General features: G+C 37.6%; 1 protein-coding gene across 3 annotated transcripts in view; it reads left to right on the top strand.

Moving 5' to 3' along the window:
• Positions 1–18072, top strand: part of SEC24B (SEC24 homolog B, COPII coat complex component) — a 98395-nt gene extending 80323 nt beyond the window's left edge. For all 3 annotated transcript variants that reach the window (XM_034771424.1, XM_034771425.1, XM_034771426.1), the window contains 6 exons: positions 3814–3989; positions 5983–6120; positions 9538–9642; positions 10709–10801; positions 12807–12910; positions 15544–18072. In XM_034771424.1, the coding sequence (XP_034627315.1) occupies positions 3814–3989; positions 5983–6120; positions 9538–9642; positions 10709–10801; positions 12807–12910; positions 15544–15658 (731 nt within the window). In that variant the 3' untranslated portion in view covers positions 15659–18072. The remainder of the gene's footprint in view (positions 1–3813; positions 3990–5982; positions 6121–9537; positions 9643–10708; positions 10802–12806; positions 12911–15543) is intronic.
• The last annotated feature ends 3161 nt before the right edge of the window (positions 18073–21233 follow it).

A 21233-nucleotide genomic window follows, 5' to 3' on the forward strand; every position in this document is an offset into this window, starting at 1 on the left:
GGGCTGGGCCCGTTTGCTGGGTCCAAGAAAAGAGGAGGGGTTTTCACTGTAGGAAGCCCAGCCTGGTTCTCTCTCCCTCTTCCACCACATCTGCACTGGGCAGCTCCCAGGCATTCCCAGCAGAGTGTCTGCTGCTGCTGTTTTGATGGTGGCATGGGCAAGCGCCATTAGAATGTTCAGTGACTTTGGTAGGCTGCACACATTTTTCCTGAGGAATGAAAGTGAGAATCTCTTCCCATTTACTTCATTTGGAGTTGTGGGTGTTCAGTGTTTCTGAAAATCAGGCCCTAGCCTTTAATGATACGTATATTATAGTTATGTTATAGTTTTATTATTGTTACATAATGTATTGTAGATTTATTATGGTGTCTTCACTTTGCCGGGTGATGTTGGATAACTAATTCTTTCTGGCTTATGTTCACCCTCCTGCTATTTCTCTCTGTATGTCTGTCTGTATGTAACATAACTATTTAGTCACTTCCAAAATGTCAGGGAATGTTCTAGGCATCAGTGAGTAGAACCTTATTGGTGAAAATTGGAAAAAACTTGATTCAGAGAAAAACTGTGGCCCCCCAGATTGCCTTGTGTAGCAGACTGATGGTGATCTCTGGTGCCCGGAGATCTCTGGTGCTGCTGTCCATAGATATCAGTGGCAGCAGCATAACTTGCTGTCTGGGGAGATTGACTGTATCCTGGAGTCGAGGCTAGTGTCACGTCTATACTACTGACTTCTGCTAGTCTATAGTTCTGTTGGTCAGGAGTGCAAATAAGTGTGCAGCAGAAGCCCCTAGTGTGGACACAGCTATACCAGCAAAACTGCACTTTTACCAGTATAGCTTTTTTTGTTCCTTTCAGGGAGTGACTTTATTATACTGGTATAAAGCTGCTATAGCTGCGTCCACCCTAGGTGTGTTTTGCCAGTATAGCATACTGGTATTCCTATATGGGTGAAGGGTTGCTATTGTAGACCTAGTCTAACAGAAATGAGAGCCCTAGAGAGAGGGCTTTTGTGTGGCATGCTGAACGGAAAGTGGGAATCCAGAGAGGGAGGCAGAAGCAGCTGGAAGGATGAAGTGATGATGGGGGAAGCAGGGATCCAGAAAGGGGTGGGGAGTGGAGGAGGGAGCCCAGGTTCAGTTTTTGAAGTGTGAAGAACAAGGGAGCTCTTAGTGCAAGGGCTGGGGAGGTATCCATAAGCCCCATAACTCCCTCTCTGCTTCCCTCCAGTTCTCATGGTCCCTCACTATACCAAATTGCTGAAGGCATCCCATGCTGCTGTCTACACATTACAGGCAGCAGCTTCATATACTGCTCTCTCTCACTGCGGGGTGTATAGCTTGGCTTACAGAAGAAACAAAGTGTGACCCTGTAGTATAGAGGTAGACAGTTGGTTTTTTTTTGTCGAGGTCCACATTTCTTGTCAAGGTCCAGACTCCAGGGAAAATCATTTAAAAAATAACAATAGTAGTAAGTAAATAGATTTTGGGGCCTGTTCAAAAGTGTGTGGCAGTTCAGATTTGGCCACAGTCCGCCTATTGCAGAGGTCAGCAACCTATGGCACGCATGCCAAAGGCAGCATGTGAGCTGATTTTCAGTGGCACTCTGCTGCCGGCCTGGGGTTCCATCTGTAAATGTCTTTGCACAGTGCACTGCAAAAAACAGTCTTATAACTTCAGGTCTGACAGCCAAAGCTACAGAAGGGTCTAATTTCAGTTGCTGATGACTTATGACATGCAGGAGACGAGGCTAAATAAGCTGGTGGTCCTGTCCGGCCCTGGACTCTCTGGCTTATCTGGCCCCCATCCATGCAGTAGCTGAGCAATTCACTATTTTTAAGACACTTACCCTCCCAGCAGCCATGTGGGGCAGGGCAGTTGTTCCCATTGTACAGAGGGAAAACTAAGGCACAAAGGAGACATCCACACTGTGATTAAAAAAAAAAACTCACTGCACCAAGTCTCAGCCTGAGTCAGCTGACTGAGGCTTGCAGGGCTAACATTAGCAATGTAGATGCTGCGAGACCTTTTCTGGGGTCTCAGAGCCTGAGCATCTACATCACTCTTTTCAGTCCTGCGAGCTAGAGCCAGCTGCTGGCCATTTATAGCAGCGCAGACATATCTAAACAGGCTGAGTGACTTGCACAAGGTCACACAGGAACCCTGTAGCAGAGGAAGGCAGGGGCAGTGAGTTGTATGGGCCCATGGTGCCCGGGCTCCAGGAATATTCAGGGCCTGGGGGCCCAGCTCCACCAGTGTTCGGAGAGGTTAACAACTGATCACTCAGAAGCCTATGTGCAGCTTAAAGTATCCAAATACGTGCCAGACATTGGAAAACTAAGCAAGGAAAAGCAAGGGCAAGGATCACACTAAACTGATAAGATCTGCATTTTAATTTAATTTTAAATGAAGCTTCTTAAACATTTTAAAAACCTTATTTACTTTACATACAACAATATATATATAATATAGACTTAGAGAGAGAGAGACCTTCTAAAAACGTTAAAATGTATTACTGGCATGTGAAACCTTAAATTACAGTGAATAAATGAAGACTTGGCACACCACTTCTGAAAGGTTGCTGACCCCAGGTCTATTGACTACCCTGCTGTAGTATGTACTGTGTTTCATACTAATGGTCTACTAAACAAATTGTATTGGGAGAAGCTAATAGCATTTCACTTTTATAGATGCTAAATTCACATTCAGTCTGTAGATGGCTTCCTACAACCAAAACATATTTACGGCCCTGGCATTGCAATCAAGGAAAAGTTTAACTGTAGCTGCTTCAGCAAAACAGATCAACATTTCTCTTACTACAAAAGCAGACCTCCCAACAGTCCCAGGTTTTGCCTTGACCTACAAAACTCCCTGTTCTGTGGGCTAACTAGACTCCGCTCCCTATTCCAGGCATTGCGATCTGCTTCTCCCTCCTATTCCCCCTAATCCTCCCTCACAGCCCCTCCCGTCCCTGTTCTCCAGTTTGTGCCTCTGTCTGGCTTTTTCTGGCACAGCTGGGCTGCTTTTGCATTTTAAGTGTAGACAGGCCCTTAGGAGGCTAAGGGCTCTGAGTCATAAGGATCCTAAAACTCTTTCTGGTTGTATAATTTGATGTTTAGAATTATGAAAGATTTCTGAGTACAAAACGTCACTAAAAATTGAAACCTGTAATATGCAGTAAATGGGAATATCGAGGAACATTTGAAGTGCAGATAGCCTTTAAAAATAAACAGAAAAGATAAACATTTCTCAGATTTCTAGTTCAAAGACGTTTGGTCCAAACTGCAGAGGATAAAGGGAGAAGCTTCTGGTGAAGTTGGCATTAGTCACTTTTTAAAGTAGAATGAGACCTACGATGGCAGTCTTCCAAAGCATGAAACTTAATGTATGGTTTATTAGAAAACAGTTGTCATGCCTTTGTTTTTGACAGACATCTTCATATTTTTTCCTTTCACCCAGAAGCAATGACCATCAACTGTTTGCCACTTGCTTACCATTGTCATTTAGCACAGTGTGTTCTTTTTTTTCTATTGACTGCTTCTGAATCAATATTCTTTTTCTTATCACAATGTCAAAGCTGGCACATAACGGGGGAATAATTGCTCTGTTTAGGGTGACCAGACAGCAAGTGGGAAAAATCGGGACAGGAGGTGGGGGGTAATAGGCTTCTATATAAGAAAAAGCCTCAAATATCGGGACTGTCCCTATAAAATCAGGACATCTGGTCACCATCGCTCTGTTCTTAATTATTCTCTATTTCCCCAATAAGATTCAGCAATTAAGGCTTTTATTTATTTGTCTACTTTTAATTCTGCAGCTGTGGATCGGTCAGTTTCATCAAGTCTTTCAGATGCAAGAGATGCCTTAGTGAATGCTGTGGTAGATTCACTGTCAGCATATATCTCAACTGCCTCAAACCTGCAGCAATCCTCACTGATAGCACCAAATTCCCTCAGACTGTTTCCTTTATATGTTTTGGCTCTTCTCAAACAGGTACTTTATAATATAGTGTTGTTCGTATTGGGCATCAAATACAAAGCAATGTTTTTCTTTAAGTCTTCAGCTTTAATGCAGGCTGTAAACATTGATTCATAGTCTAGCTTCTTTCCCCTTTTGATGCGGACCTTTTTGTTAAATTATTGTGAGCTATCCACTTTATTTTTGGAGAAAGTATCCTTGTACATAAATTGTTGAAGAGCTCATTTGCATGAAAAAGATGTAGCTAATGATATGTCATCAGTTCCTGACTAAAATTTTCAGGGATCCGTGGCCGCAACCGCGTTATATGCAAATTCGTGCTATATAGACGCGTGTTCTAGCAAGGGTCCGGTGAACTTCATATCGATTTTGTTTACATTTTCATTTCATAACAAAAATTAGAAAATCAGTGTTGTAACCATTAACATTTCTAAAATTTGGGATTGAATCAGTCTTGGTTGAAATTCTGTCTAGAAGCAATTTATTTCTTTTTTCTCAATTTCAAGCAAATAAACTAAATACTCTCAAACATATGTGTGACCAATACCTGAGACCTCTAAAGAGAAATGGGTAACATCAGATGTCAATCTCGCTTGTGATTAAATGAGAAACTGATGATGAAAGTTAACACTATGTATTTGTTAAGTGGGGTTTCACGTCAAAGAAATGCTTAATATAGCACTAGGTTTACAAACCTTTAAAATGTTTACTTTTGAAAGTTTTTCATTTTAAAACAAAAGAAAAATCTTATTTAAAGGGTGGAGGTAGAAAGAGCACTTTCCTCGGGCCCTGATTCCAACAACAGATCTTGGCTTAAGATGAGAGATGTTCATATTTAAAGCTTGCATAGTCTGTACAACATTTTCCAAACAAAAGGTCTCTCTCTAAAATTAAAATTAAATAGTAAAGTGGAATTTCTTCAAATCAGAGGCTCATAAACTTTTATCTCCTTTGAGGCTCACAGATAGCCCAGGACCAACATAGGACAGTGATTAAGGCTACCCTGGAAGACTTAACAAACAAGAGCAACAAAATTGGATATTTTAGCACAAAGACACATAGATGACATTGCTTTAAAAGTAACAGCAGTTGGGGAGATTAACAGAAAAATATTTTGTTTCTCATTTTAGAAGCCCAGTGGGGTACAAAAAGGACAGTGGAAATATTTGAGAAACATGACAGACCAAAGAATTAGAATACTTTAAATTCATGTTGGAGCAGAAAAGATACAGATCCAGTAAGGTCTGACTCTGTTGTTACAGAGACTTCTGATTGAACATGGGTATTGCCCTACTGGATCAAACCATTCCATTTAGTCCAATGTCCTATCTCTAACAGTGGCCAATGCCCACTGCTTCAAAGAAAGTTGCAAGAAATCATGCAGAAGACAGTTTATGGATTAATCTGTCATCAAGGAAGTCTTTCTAATCCCCATTTGGTAGAGGCTGGTTTGTGTCTAGAAACATGAGGATTTATGTCCCTTCCAAAACTTTTGGTTATTTTTTAATCTTTACTACTGTAAATTTGGATATGATCTTGTTATCCAAGTAAACATCTAATTCTTTTTTTTTTTTGACTCCTACTAAGATCTGAGCCTTATTGATACGTTGTGGCAATATGTTCCACAACCATAATAGTTGTCATGGATAAAGGTAAGGAAAATGATGGAAGCAACAAAATATCATATCATGCTAAATGGGGAAAACAATCTTCCTTTTGGTCGTTGTCGTCCTCTTCATAAGCAGAGGAAAGATGATTGGATTTAAAATGCATCAGATTTGCCGTTCAGGTTAAACTTGATTTGTTGGATACTTTAGAATATTTTAATGGCAATATTTCCTTTTGAAAAATTAAGTAAGTTTTTGCCAACTGTATATCTGAGAGATTCATAACGGTGGTGTTTTTTTTTTTTTTTTGGCCAGTGCCAAACCAACATTTTACCTCTGATTTGTTTAAAAGCAATACAAAACATATAAAAGATGCCTAATGTCAACATACTTTCTTACAGAAAGCATTTAGAACTGGCACTAGCACACGCTTGGATGATCGTATATATGCCATGTGCCAGATAAAAAGTCAGCCTCTTGTTCATCTGATGAAAATGATACATCCCAGCTTGTACAGGATAGACAGATTGACCAATGAGGTACAGTATAAAACCATTTCTTATGGAATAAATTATTTAATTCTGAATAAAATAGAATATCTATTGAACCTACTGTAGTGCTGCACCAGCAGTTCCTTTAAAAGTTTTGGGTGTAATTTTAAATATTTACTTCTACTGTGCTTGCCATTGTAAAATACAATAGATAAAAATATCCTCCAAAGGTTTGTCTCAGTGATTGTGGTACTCTGTCATCATCAATTTCTATAAAGAAGAGCAGATAATATCCATTAGGTCTGTTACTAGAGGTTAAGTTCTTCTAGCCATGTGGGAAGGATGAATAAAGTAGATATGCTGGGGGGTTTTAATTTGTATATACAGGTGGATGAAGTTATTTGGCTCAGAGTGGAATGATAAATACTTAGCTGCTTTTCCATTGTGTATGGATGAAGTGGGATGTTGGTATGTCTGTCTTGGTGGTTTGGGTGTGAGGTGAGTGGGATTCTTTTAAAACTACATTAAAAAAACATTAAGGTTTTTTACTGACTGTTAAAATGTAGATGAGGTATGGTGATTGGAAGCAATGGGGCTTTTAATTAATAGAATGGGCATTACTCAGGATCAAAGTTAACCATGCGACAAAGAGTCCTGTGGCACCTTATAGACAAACAGACGTATTGGAACATAGGCTTTCGTGGGTGAATACCCACTTCGTCAGACGCATGCAGAAGTATTGACGCATGCGTCTGACGAAGTAGGTATTTACCCACGAAAGCTTATGCTCCAATACGTCTGTTAGTCTATAAGGTGCCACGGGACTCTTTGTCGCTTTTTACAGATCCAGACTAACATGGCTACCCCTCTGAAAGTTAACCATGTTTGTAGAACCATAAAATATGCATTTTAATAACTAATGCCACAATAAAAGTTTGTCATTTATGAATGTACATCCCTAACTCTAGTTTAAAAGTTTTATTTGTTTGGGAATATTCTTTAAGTATTTTAAAGAGCATTACATAGTAACTATTTTTATACGGTCATTGAATCTGACTAGTTTAGCTGACAAATTTCTTGCAAGCTGTTTTGACCAGTGCTATTTCAAAGTTTGATTAATGATTTTAAGGAAGCTAAACTAAACTAAGTTTACTTTACTCTGGTGTATGAATTAATAGGTGTTTCTGGCACTTCACACACCCAATTAACTGTCCTACAGTTTCTTTAAGCAAGCCAATCCAAGTTTTTTGTTTCTTTTGCTACTGACACTGAAACACCTAAAGTCAGCATATTTGTATGTTAAGCTCTTAGTGTTAATGGAAACACATCGGCACATCTCATTGGAAAATCCAGTTCCTAGTGCCAAAGGATTTTAACCCACTTGTCTCTTGCAGAACTATATTTTTAAAACAGTCTGGTATTTTTGTTCACTGGCAGAAGTTAATTTAAATATTTCATTCTGCATAGCATGGGTTTGCCAGGGTATTTCCTCAGTTCAAAATATTTACCAAGTAGTTGCTTTGTTTATTTTTTTATTCTTATTGTCCTAACAACATTTTTTAAAAGAAACCTTGCAGAGTTGAGCTATATTAGAAACAGCCAAAAAGAGGGCCCTTTCAAACCAATTAATCCCAGTTTTTCTTTGTTCATTATAGTGATATCATGTTTTCATAACTTAGGCCATGTCACAGCTCCTACTTATGGGTCATTAAGAAAATCATTTGAGCAGGGAAAAACTTAGGATAGTTTGGACTGACAACAGGACAGGCCTGTTGGTCAAGGATCAAGATAAATATAATACACCTTGTCAACTTGTAAGCTGGAGAAAAAAAATCTTTCCTGATCTTTGCAGAGGATCAGCTTATGCTATATAAGCATTACATTTTGTCCTTGTGCCCATTGATACATGCATATATGAAAACAGATTTGGCCCTGAAGAATGAGATTTAGTTTCCTTTATTGTCTTGCCTTGCATAGCTTCTGTGTTAATAGTGTTATTCTGTAACTTTTAAAATGTGACCATACTGTTTCTTGATGACCTCTACAACCATGAATACCATAGGTTGATTACATTTTGCCTAAATCAGTGTTTCCTGTAATTGGTTTTAAATTTCCTTTGAGTTTCAAGGATCAGCTTTCTTGACGCTCATCATAATTGTGTACAGCGAAGTCTCTTCTAGCTCTTCTTCTTCCAGGCTATATCCTACAATTCTCTTTTTTTTTTTTAATGTACAAATCCCACAAGACCACTAATGAGTTGTATTGTATTTCTGTGGACTTTTAAAATCAATGCTACATTTTTTTAAATATAATTATCATAATTCAGTCCAGATGTGGGCATGTAATCACTTATGTAAATTTCCAGATTCTTCTGTGCAGAAAGGTTCATGCGTCCTTAAAATAGATCTTCAGCATTGGGGCAGACAGTCACTGGCAGGGTGATCCAACTTTTGTACGCCTGGAAATTGTATTCCTCCTCAGCTGCAGATAGGCTTTTAAACAACCTCCCTGTTGTTTAAAGCAGAAACTGAAACAAAAAAAATTGAAAATGGAGGACAGTTTGGTCAATTAGGCCCTTTCAGAACTGTGTAGCCAAGGCCCAAGATTTGTCTGAGGGCCTTGTTAGCTGCTTTAACCTATATGCCAGTCATGGTTATGACCAAAAGGGGATTTCTGCTATCTGGGAGTGGCAATGTAGTACACTTCTGTAGAGTAGAATTTTAGATGGTTCTGCTCTAATAATGTTTCTGTAAGATAGGAGGATGGTGGCAGACAGTCTGTGGCGCTTTTGCCGTGGCTGTTTGTAACTTATTTTCATTAGATATCAGAGGTTAGGTTTCTTAGCTTATTTTTAGGTTTAGAAGTTGCAGGATGAGAATCCACTTAGGATACGTCTACGCTACCCACCGGATCGGCGGGTAGCGATCAATATATCGGGGATCGATTTATCGCGAGTAATGTAGACGCGATAAATCGATCCCCGAACGCTCTCCCGTCGACTGCTGAACTCCAGCTCAGTGAGAGGTGGAAGCAAAGTCGACTGGGGAGCTGCGGCAATCGACCCCGCGCCGTGAGGACGTGAGGTAAGTCGAACTAAGATACGTTGACTTCAGCTATGCTATTCTCGTAGCTGAAGTTGCATATCTTAGGTCGATCCCCCCTCTCCTCCCAGTGTAGATCAGGCCTTAATGTAATATGTATATTTGTAACACATAAATTATATTACCACTTACATAATCATCTCTTGATCTATATGGAAGAAAGATCACCTGGCATTAGTTTTAGTAATTCACATTAGAAGGACCTAAGGATAAATATGACATTTTGTTAAATGAGACCTTCTGCAAGATATAACTAGAAAACTTACAAGTCTCTTTTCTGTTTTCTCAAAAACTAGTTACACTTGATGCTGCTGATTATATGTCCTGTTTTATATAATAGGTTTTCTGTAACTCTTTATTACAGGGTGCAATACATGTTAACGACAGGGTTGTTCCTCAACCTCCTCTTCAGAAGTTGTCTGCAGAGAAGCTGACAAGAGAGGGAGCTTTTCTTATGGATTGTGGATCAGTAAGCTACCTGTTCTAGTAGCTTTTATCTGATATGAATAAGACAAATATGTTTCACTTCAGACTTTTAATTGCAGCTAACTCATAGTACCAATACTCTGTAGTTTTTCGACCTTAGTTATTCCAGGATTCTAAATTAATGTCTCAAATGAGAACCTTGAATGTCAGCATTGAATTTGCAAATATCTAGTTTTGTGATAAATTTCTTAAACAAGCATGGATATTAATGTTTTAAAGGTTAATTTTTCATATTACTCTGCATGTATACCAATCAATGTTAGTTTAAATTGTCCTTCCTGAAACTTAAGGCTTTCTTTTTCAATTGTTTCCTTAATGATGTTCGTTGTTTTGAACTGAATGCACCAGGGTCCCAATCTAGCAAATCACGTATACTCATACTTGTGTGATTGAAAGCAGGGCTACAGACACAATTGAAGACAATAGTTTTCTACTAAAGTACCATAAGAAAGTATATTTTAGCTACTCTGAACCCTGTTTTAGTCTTGTTATCTGGAAATGAAGAAATTTGAACCCTGTTCGTTTAAAGTGTTCAGCATGACTGGTGAAGTAGCTTTTTCCTGCAAATGTCACATCTGTTGACCTGCTTAATCTGAATAATTTGAGAATACTTCTTTAATTTTAAAAAAGTTTTCAAAAAGTGTTTGTACTTACTGTAGTTTCTTAGATGCTATTTAATGATATAACAGTAGATGGTGCCAATTGATTAATAAGGCAACCGTATGAAACATTGTCAGTAGGAGAACATTTATTGAAACTGCTCCTGTTGCTGAATATCAGCTCGTTTGAATTAGAAATGTATTCTGATAACTTTAGTTCCTTGGAAGAATTATCAAATTCTGTATGAAGTTACCAGATTTTACATGAAACTTCGCAAAACCAGAAAAATATCGTGCTAAACATTTTAACCCCAAAACAAGTCAAAATCACTAAAACATTTCATTTCATTTCTAAATCTAAACTCCAAAACAAATAAAACATGAAAACTCAATACTCTAAAATATATGCAAGGCATTTTCTTCGCTAAAATTGATTTTGGTCTTTTACAGATATTTTACATTTGGATTGGGAAAAGTTGTGATAATAGCTTCATAAAAGATGTGCTCGGATACCCTAACTATGCATCTGTACCACAGAAACTGGTAAGTGTTTTAATGAGTTATGGAATGTAATACATACATTGCCAAGTAGTATACGTTCTCCCTTGTATTGGCTCTATCAAATTATGAAACTGAATTAGATTTATTTGATTACATTCATAATGCTAATACCCATTTGTCAGCTTTGTCCAGTCTTTTAAACGTATGTTTAAAGAATGTGGGGCACCATACAATTGTTTGAATTGTAAAATTAGTTTAACTAAAGTACTAAAAACAAAAATACCAAGGGATTAATGTAAGCAGATTAAAATAATCATGAGATTCTGACTCAGCTGTCAAAAATGAAGGAATCCAGAATTAATGTCGGAACTCTTCAATTCATAATTTACCCTCTTGAGGCAGTGGTGTTTGGAGAGTTGATATTCTGTGAACTCAGTGTAGTCCACAAGATCTACAGTACAACAGATAATGAATAAAGGGTTGAATTTAAACTTTACTTACTGAATTTTCCTAGCTTTGGTCAATTTTAACAAGAACGCCAACCATTAAAAGTCACTGGGACTTGACATTCCCTGAGATGCTTTTGAAAATCTGCCCCTAAATGTATTTGATTCAGACAGTACTAAGATTTTATTTCCAAAAAGTCAGAAAACAGCTGTTTGTTTTGAGGATCGAGGGACCTTATTAAGATACTGTACTGTACAAAAAAATCTGAACAGAATTGTATTCAGGTAGAACTAAATATATTAGATACTGTAGAAACACACAGGAAAACAGGTCCTGCCCTAAAGATTACAATATGAAGGACAAAAAACAGATATTTTGGGGGGACGGTGAGAAGTGAAGCATACAGCAGAGTGGTCAGAGTGAAATCGAGCACAAAAACAATGTTAGTTCCAAGTTTTTAAAATCTATTTTGCATGTGTAATCTAGTCCTAACTATCCCTCTACTCAGCCATAATTAGTTGGCAATTGTAGGTGACACCATAGAAGGGGGTTTTAAGGATGGATTTGAATGAAGAAAGGGTAGTAGTATCTTAATAGAGGAAGATAGATGGTACGAGGATAGCTTTATTATTTTCAGTGAAAAAGCAAAGGGGTGATGAATTTATGCTAGGGAATGACTGGCCATTACAGAAATGTAAGTGAAACTTAAAGATATAATTCATTCTATCCATTTACTACAGAGGACAGTAATTAGTTTGAAAACTGTAATCCGATAAATGAATTTTGATCCCATGTTAATTGCCCCATAAACTACGCAAGCCTCAAAGGCAGTATGATCAGTTCAGGCAGAATGAAGCATCTTTCTTTCGCTGCTCAGCAATGATCGTGTAGCCAATTAGATAGACAAGTCCAATCTTTGTGTTGAACTTTGGGGGTTGCTGTTCAGGGCAGTTTGTGGTGGTTGTATGTATGTGGGTCTCTTTAGGGCTGTAAAAGTAATCCTGAGGACAATGCTCAGGAACTTGTGTGGGGAAGAAGTTAAAATAATGCATTTTGGGGGTCGGGGAGGGAAGGGAAAGTAAAATGTGAATACAGTTAGGACAGAATTTATCTACATACTGTTATTTTTATAGGCCTGTTTCCTAAAATGTTTTGTACTTCAAATATAGTGATTAATTTTATTTAAGGATGAAATCTTTGCACTTTGGCTTATCAAAGAGAAAATGCATATGTAATACAATTCATAGTAAATGATTTTGTAGGATGAGATTGGACTGTTTCTCTTGTGGATCATGTCATGACTGACATCCATCTTCTCCCAAACCATTTTTAACTCTTTTTCATGTACCTGTTTTACTAATTGGTTTCTTATATATATAATGTATATATACACCCATTCAGTACCCAGAAACATAATGTATAAAAAATGGCCGTTTAATTTGTCAGTCATCCACGGTTGGGGAGCTTTACATGGAATTTATTTTTAGAGTAATTGTTCCAGCCTACCATTGATTTATTTCTGCATGATTTATTTTAATTTGTTAGGTTATATTTCCTTGCATTATAAAACTTTATTTTTCTAATTACATTTTTCAACCAGACACAACTTCCAGAGTTAGATACACTTTCTTCAGAGAGAGCCCGATCTTTTATATCCTGGCTTAGAGACAGTAGACCTTTAAATCCAGTTCTTCAACTAATAAAGTAAGTATTTTTACAGTTAAACTTTCTGTAATCTCATCTTTTATACATCTCTGGGGAACAGAATTAGATTCCATAATAGCAGCTCTCAAATCCTGATCCTGAGAGATACTGAGTGCCCTCAACTTCTAATTGAAATAAGTGGGAAGCAAAGGCACTCAGCACATCATAGAAGATGCTGAGCACCTCACAAGATCAGGCCCAGTGGTATCAAAGACATCTTAAATGCAGAGATTGCTTTACAAAATATTTAAATTCATTTAATTTTAGAGTGCCAAGTCAAAGTTCAGGCATTAATATATTTTACTATTATGAAAATACTAAACAATATGTGCCCCATGATAAATTGAAGTAACTGAATCAATTTCCAGTCTCATTTTATATTAAGGCTCCATTTATAAATGGTTTATAGAGTTAATAAATTATTAATGGATGTTTTAATACTTTCTTAATCGGTTGTTATAGATGTAGTCAAACAGGTCAATAAGTAGCTTATAACCAAGGTTTATAACCATCTCAAACACCTTTGTATGCCTACCACCATGTCTATAACTAATGTGCTACTAATGTCTATAACATGATTACAATATTTAACAATTTATTAATCCTTTATAAACCATTTATAAAATGGAACCTTAATATAAAATGTGACCTGTATTCTAATTCATCGGAGTACTATACATACTATTGAATTGCTTTACTGAAGTCGTCCTTCTTTTCAAGCTATTACCTACTTGAAAAACCAAGACCTCATAAAATGCTTATAGTTGTATCCAGTCAGTAGATTTTTCATCTCTGACAGTGATTGATACACCATGTCTGACAGGTTTTTAAGAGAAATTACATTGAATATTGGCTCCTGGCTGTTGTCCATGAAGCAAATATTGGTCTTATTTTTTATATGTACGCAAGAGGTTCAAGTAAATTAGAGTGGCACTGTTGGCTCAACTATCTTGTAGTAAAGGGTGTATCAGCATTTCCTTTGACTTCTTACTTTTCAGAAGTTATTGGTTAACTGAGAATGAAATATCTGTATCTTGGGTAAATTTTTGACACCTTTAAAAATTGAATAAATCAAAAACTGTTTAAAGAAATGATTATCAGTAATTTCAGTTGATTTATCTAGAGATTATCTTTGTCACCCAAATTAATGAAAGACAAGAAATTCAAAGTTAGGGCTGAAATTCCATATTTAATTCTTAGCCTAGCTGCTGCTGTTGTATTACAGTAGCATCCTGAGGCCTTAATAAGGACTGGGGCATAATTACAGTAGGTGAGGTGCAAATGATGGAGACAACCTGTGCCCCAGTGAATTTACAATCTAAGACCCTGATTCTGCAAAAAAGTTTGCTTAGCTTTTAGCTTGCAGTAGCTTCAAGGATGCTGTTGATATGTTTAAAGTGTTTTCTGGATTGGTGCCTTATTGCCTCTTTCACTCTCCTTTCTCTGTTACACCTAGAGAAGGAAAAAATTGGGGATTATATGTCAGCAGTGACTATAATCTTGAAAATTATATTAAAAGTTTAAAAGTTAACCAGATCAAAGTCCGTTGCTGTCAACAGAATCATGGCACCTGCTTCCACAAAAATCCTTTTTTCCTAACTGTTTCTTATTGAGTCTTTGTTTTGTTTTGTTTTTTAAGCCTAAATATTTTTAATGTTTTTTTCCTCTCCCTATTTTTTTAACCCAGATTCTAGAGCTCCTGTTTTTATAACAGGAAAGAATTTTGATTTTTTTTTTTACTGGGGAAAACTGATACCCTTATTAGTAGAATTGTCCAGAAAATCCCTTACTATGGAAAAAATGCATGTTTTTGAAATATTTTTGTTTACAAAGTCAAAACATGACACTTTCAAGAAAAAAACAATTTTGCTCAGCAAACCAGAAAATTTGAGCACAGGCAAAAAGTGAAATTGACAAGGGCCTTCCAGCCTGGCTGCTGAAGAGGCAGAGAGCTGGACTATTCAGGGTATGTCTACACAGCAAAGAAAAACCTGCAGTTGGCCCGTGTCAGCCAACTCAGGCTCCCGGGACTCGGGCTGTGGGGCTATTTCATTGCTGTGTAGACTTCCGGGCTTTGGAGCTCTGGGACCCTCCCACCTTGCAGGGTCCTAGAGCTTGGACTACAGCCTGAATCAGCTGGCACAGACCAGCTGTGGGTGTCTAGTTGCTGTGTAGACATACCCTCAGTTACTCACAAGCTCTGGCAGCCACTCAACATCCTCTCCCCCATCCCTCCTCTTTCTCTAGAGGAAGAGAGTGGAGGTGCTCAATCTCTCTTGCCCAGGGTGGTGGGAAGACTGAGTGCTCTGATTCTCTGGCTCTAACCCTCCTGAGGAGGAAGGGAGGTGGAGAGTCAGGGTGCTCAGCCTTGGCAGCCTTCCAGCAGGGCAGCCAGGAACTGTCCCTTTGGCAAAACTGAAATTTCCTTACAGGACATTTTGTTTTTTGTGAAAAGGGCATTTTTCATCAGAAAATCGTTCAATGGAAAATTCCCTTTTAACTCTACTTAATAGCGTTTTTTGCTGAATCCTAGATCTCCAAGAGCAATATACAGTGTATGGACTTCCTGCTTATACTTGTCTTCACAATAGTTTTGTTTAGTGCTTTGACTAATACATTTTCTTATGTTTCAGAGATGAGAGTCCTGCCAAAACAGATTTTTTCCAGCACTTAGTTGAAGACCGGACAGAGGCAGCATTCTCTTATTACGAATTCTTACTTCATATTCAACAGCAGATTTGTAAGTGAAAGTGGAAGAAAGAAGAAGAAAATTCCCAACTTTGGATACAAATGTTAGCTGTGAGATGAGCACATGGCAACAGGCATTTGCTCTTCACAGTAAACAGTGTAAAGCACCGTATCAGAAGCTTTGCAGCTAAAGGAAAAATATACACGTCCGGAGGAATTTTACGGATTTGCTTCAGCCTGAAAATGATAGGAGTAATGATGCTCTTTCACTAGTACATTTTTAACTGGTTTATACACGTTTCCGGTAGTGCAGCAGTATGGTGCTCTGTTTATTGCAAGCTGTTGAATTTATGTAGCTATGTGGGATGATATTTCTTAATGATATGTAAAATTAGATAAAACCTTTTTTCTTACATTTATTATGATAACCTTTCTGGAGTCAGACTCTTGCAGAGGTGCCAAGGGCAGTACTATATGGTGTTTGTTTATATTACTTTTTAAAAGGAATGATTCATATTCACTAAAAGACTTCAACATTTTCCCTGTGAAGACTATAGAGTTTCAATACAGTACATGAATTGTAGAAATAAAATATATAATGTACATAAGTGTTACATTTGTAAAGAAAATGTAAAAATGTAACTACACAATGAATTGCCCAGTGTGCAGCAGTGTTGCATATTCAATAATAGATCATTTTGCCCAGTTAAAATGAGGTTGACTGATAGATAATACATATTAAGAAATCTGAATCACATAGGAAAAACCCAACTTTGTAATCCTGTTAATTCTTTTACATGGATTTATTTATGATCAGCTTACTAATTAAAAATATTTTGCTTGATCATGTGTTTTTATATTTATGCAACTGATAATCATTTAGAAACTGAACTCTACTGCTGAATCTAAAATTCACTTTTGAAGAGAATGTTTACCACTTTATTTCACAGATTTCTAGAAGGGGAGGAGAGAATATTTCATAGTTTGAAATGAGCAAATGTATCAATAAGGGTTACTTTGGGGTCCTTTCACATATTTGGCTTGTGAAAAAGTATAACATCCTAATATTTTGTAAACTGCAGCAATCCTGGCCCAGGTTTCTGCAACTCAGTTTGTGGTACTCAAAATAAGCATGATTAATCATTGAATGGGATGCTGTGACAGGGTTTCTGCATGATGAAAAATAAGGGACATAAAAATGTTTTATTAAAAGAGAGGAAGGGAAAGTAATATTTTATTTGAAAAGTTGGTAAATGTCAAAGAAGCTTATTTCAAAATGTTATCACCTTGCTATTGACTTCTTTATAACCTCATTTCTGCTAATAAATGTAATTAAATGGCTGGGTTTGTAAACACAGATTAAGCTCCGAAGTTAAAATCTGGTATTGGTGGTCAGGTGAAGGGGGAGGAACTGTGTTTGGCCATCAGCTGCAATTGCTGATTTAGACTTGGTCAGTCATATGACCCAGTCTGAACTTTTATCACTTGTTTGTTTTAATTAAATTTGTGTGTTCAGGTAATTGAACGAAGGAGTGCTAAATAATTAAATGGTGGTAATGTTAGCACATTTTCTTTTAAAACAGTCCAGAAAAACATTTTTTAAAAGCATTCAAGAAGTTGAATATTAACGACCCAACCCCCCGGAAAGATGGACTCAAATTGAATCTGTACCTACTGTACAGTATTCAATAGAAACATGTAATAGCTAGATATTGCAACTGTGTATGATTAATTAAATCCTGAAAGTATGTAATCCTGAGAATTTGCACCACATCAGTTTGGGAGATACCTTATTTAAATTTGTGTATCTTTTCCCTAATTAAAGGTACTCAAGTACACCAAGGATAGCACATAAATAAATCTTTGTTATTCATCTTTATGGTCAGTTACTAAGGGGCTTGTACACACTACCATTTACGTTGGTATAACTTTTGTCACTCGAGAGAGTGAACAAGCCCCCCCCCCCCCTCCCATGACTGACGTACGGTACAGCAAGCTAAGCGCTGGTTAGGACAGCACCGTGTAACTCTCCCACCAACATAGCTAAACCTCTCGAGGAGGTGGTTTTATTATCCCAACGGGAGAGCTCTCTCCCATCAGTATAGAGCGGCTTCACCAGCTGCATAGGTGCAATTGCGTTGCTGTAGCACTTCTAGTGTAAATGTCTGCAGAAATACAGGGTAGTGTCCCTAAATCAAGACAACACAATGCAAGTAACTACATATATTTTGTTCTATTTACACTACACATTTTGAATTAAGGGTAAGAGCTACTGAAGAATAAGACAGGTGAAAAGATGTCAGAAGGGGATATTAGCATAATCTTAATAGTTCTTCAGAATATACAGACTTGTAAACTTGACATTGAATATCCAGGAACATTCAAAACAATGATTATGGTGACCCAGTCTGTAAAACTGCTACTTAAAGCTTTATTCTTCTATGTATTTTGTATATAAAAGTTGTTATGAAAAATACATGAGAACTATTTGATTTATTTAGTAAAATCAATTTATAGTATAGAAAAGCTGGTAGTTTTTGGCTCTTTTTATATGATGAGAGGTTAATATCAGATGTCTCTTTTCCAACCACCATAAAGGAATTGGGTGCAAGCCATAAGATATGTGCTCCCACCAAGAAATGTGTGCAACGACCCTCTCATCAGTAGCATTCTAAGGTGGGGGATGTGCTTTTATGATGAGTAACTTAAAAAATTAACAAAGGTTTTTGGCCACATTAAATCTGCATATGAAGCAAGGATCTTTGTGTGTAAAAAAACAAACAAACAAACAACGGTGTGCCATAGAAACAAAAATAGAAGACATCCAGCCTCCTAGCCATTGAAAGTAGCTGACTCCAGAAACTCTTAGATTGCTGAAAGATAATATAAACTGGATGGTTCAAGGCACTAGTGTTAAGATGATTTCCTAATCTGTTGTTTGAATTCAGCCAAGGTGCATAGTGTAATGGAAGCTGTCAGATGGCTGTTCTGGTAGTTTGGTCCAATGGTCCATCTAGCCCAGTATCCTGTCTTCTGACCATGTTTTATGCCACTTGCTTCAGAGGGAGTGAACAGAAGTGGGCAATTTGATCCATCCCCATCGTCCAATCCCAACTTCTAGTAGTCAGAGGTTTAGGGACACCCAGAGCATGGGGTTGCGTCTCTGACCATCTTGGCTAATAGACTTTGATGGACTTATCTTCCATAAACTTACCTATTTTTTTTTTTAAATCCAGTTATACTTTTTGATTCACAACACCTTCTGGCAAAGAGTTCCGCCGGTTGTCTGTGCATTGTGTGAAGAAGTACTTCCTTATGTTTTAAACTTGCTGCCTATTAATTTAATTGGGTGACCCCTGCTTCATGTGCTATGTGAAGGAAAAATAACACTTACTTTCTCCACACCATTCATGATTTATAGACCTTTATCATATCCCCCATCAGTCATCTCTTTTCCGAGCTGAACATTCCTCCTTTTAAATCTCTCCTCGGATGGAAGCTGTTCCATATCCCTAATCATTTTGGTTGCCCTTCTCTGTGTTTTTTCCAATTCTAATATATCTTTTTTGAGATGGACAAGATGGGTGAGGTAATATCTTCTATTGAACCAACTTCTGTTGGGGAGAGAGAAAAGCTTTCGAGCTACACAGAGCTCTTCAAGTCTGGGAAAGGTACTCCCAGCATCACAGCAAAATGGAAGGTGGAACAGATTGTGTAGCATAAGTAGCACATATTATTAAGGGGCTATTCAAGATAGAGTAGCCTGTTAACATTTGTGTAATCAAAGGACAAAAAGAGGGGGGTTAGGAGTTTACAGATGGTTGTAATAAGCTATAAATCCAGTGTCTCTGTTCGATCCACAATTTTTAGTGGCTAGCAGAGTAATGATTTTAAGATCCCAGGCTCGTCTTTAGAAAGTGTTGTGCAGGTTTCCTTTGAGAATGAGGATGGATAAGTCTGCTATAGATAGGGTGTCCAAAGCTACACACAGAATTCAAGATGTGGGCATACAATAGATTTATATAGTGGCATGATATTTTCTGTTTTACTATTTAACCCTTTCGTAATGGTTCCTAACATTGTTAGCTTTTTTGTTAGTGGCTGCTGCTGCACATTGAGTGGATGTTTTCAGAGAACTATCCACAGTGACTCCAAGATCTTTCATTTATTCCTATCCTTTGTTTCCTATCTTTTAACCAGTTGCTCTTCAATGAAAGGGCCTTCTGTCTTATCACAACTCCTAACTTTGCTTGAGAGCCTTTGGTGAGGGACCTTGTTGAAGGCTTTCTAAGGTCCAAGTACACTACATCCACTCAATCACCTTCATCCACATGCTTGTTGACTCCCTCAAAGAATTCTGATTGATTGATTGAGGCATGATTTCCCTTTAAGAAAGCTGTGTTGACTCTTCCCCAACATATAATGTTATCCATGTGCCTGTTGATTCTGTTCTTTACTATAGTTTCAACCAATTTGCCCTGTACTGAAATTAGTTTTATCAATCTGTAATTGCCAGGATTGCCTCTGGAGCCTTTTTTAAAAATCGGTGTTACATTAAACTATCCTCCAGTCATGTGATACAAAGAATGATTTAAGAGATAAATTAAACCACAGTTAGTAGTTCATCTTTGAGTTCCTTCAGAACTCATTGGTGAGTACCATCTGATCCTGGTGATTTACTACTTTTTAACAATTTGTTCCAAAACATTCTCTATTGACATCTCAATCTGAGGTTCCTCATATTTGTCACCTAAAAAGAATGGCTCAGGTATGGAAATCTCCTTGGCATCCTCTGCAGTGTAGACCAATGCAAAGAATTCAGTTTGCTCCTCTGCAACAGCCTTGTCTTTCTTTAGTGATCCTTTAGAACAGGGGTCGGCAACCTTTCAGAAGTGGTGTGCCGAGTCTTCATTTAATCACTCTAATTTAAGGTTTTGCGTGCCAGTAATACATTTTAGAAGGTCTCTTTCTATAAATCTATAATATATAACCAAACTATTGTTGTATGTAAAGTAAATAACATTTTTAAAATGTTCAAGAAGCTTCATTTAAAATTAAATTAAAATGCAGAGCCCCCCGGACCGGTGGCCAGGATCCGGGCAGTGTGAGTGCCACTGAAAATCAGCTTGCGTGCCGCAGGTTGCCTACCCCTGCTATAGAACCTTGATCATCCAGTGACCCCACTGACTGTTTGGAAGGCTTTCTGCTTCCAATATACTTCTACAAAAAAAAATGCTGTTTGTGTGTCTTGCCTAATTCTACGTTTACACTTGGCTTGCCAGATCTTATGCTTCTATTTTCCTCAGTAGAATTTGACTTCCAATTTTTGAAATGTGCCTTTTTGTCTCTAACCACCTGTTTTACTCTGTTTAGTGGCCTTTTTTTTTTTTTTTTTGGTCCTCTTACTGTTTTTTTTTGGGGGGGGGGAAAGAGGGCGGGAGATAATACCTATAATTTGAGCCTTTTATTATGGTGCTTTTAAAAAGTTTCCATGCAGCTTGCAGGCATTTCACTCTTGTGACTATTCCTTTCAGTTTCTGTTTAGCTTCATTTTTGTGTAGTTCCCCTTTTTGAAGTTAAATGCTGCTATGGTAGGCTTCTTTGGTATTTTCCCCGCTACCAGGATGTTAAATTT

The sequence above is a fragment of the Trachemys scripta genome, chromosome 5, assembly GCF_013100865.1.
Source record: "Trachemys scripta elegans isolate TJP31775 chromosome 5, CAS_Tse_1.0, whole genome shotgun sequence".
NCBI classification, from domain to species: Eukaryota; Metazoa; Chordata; order Testudines; family Emydidae; genus Trachemys; species Trachemys scripta.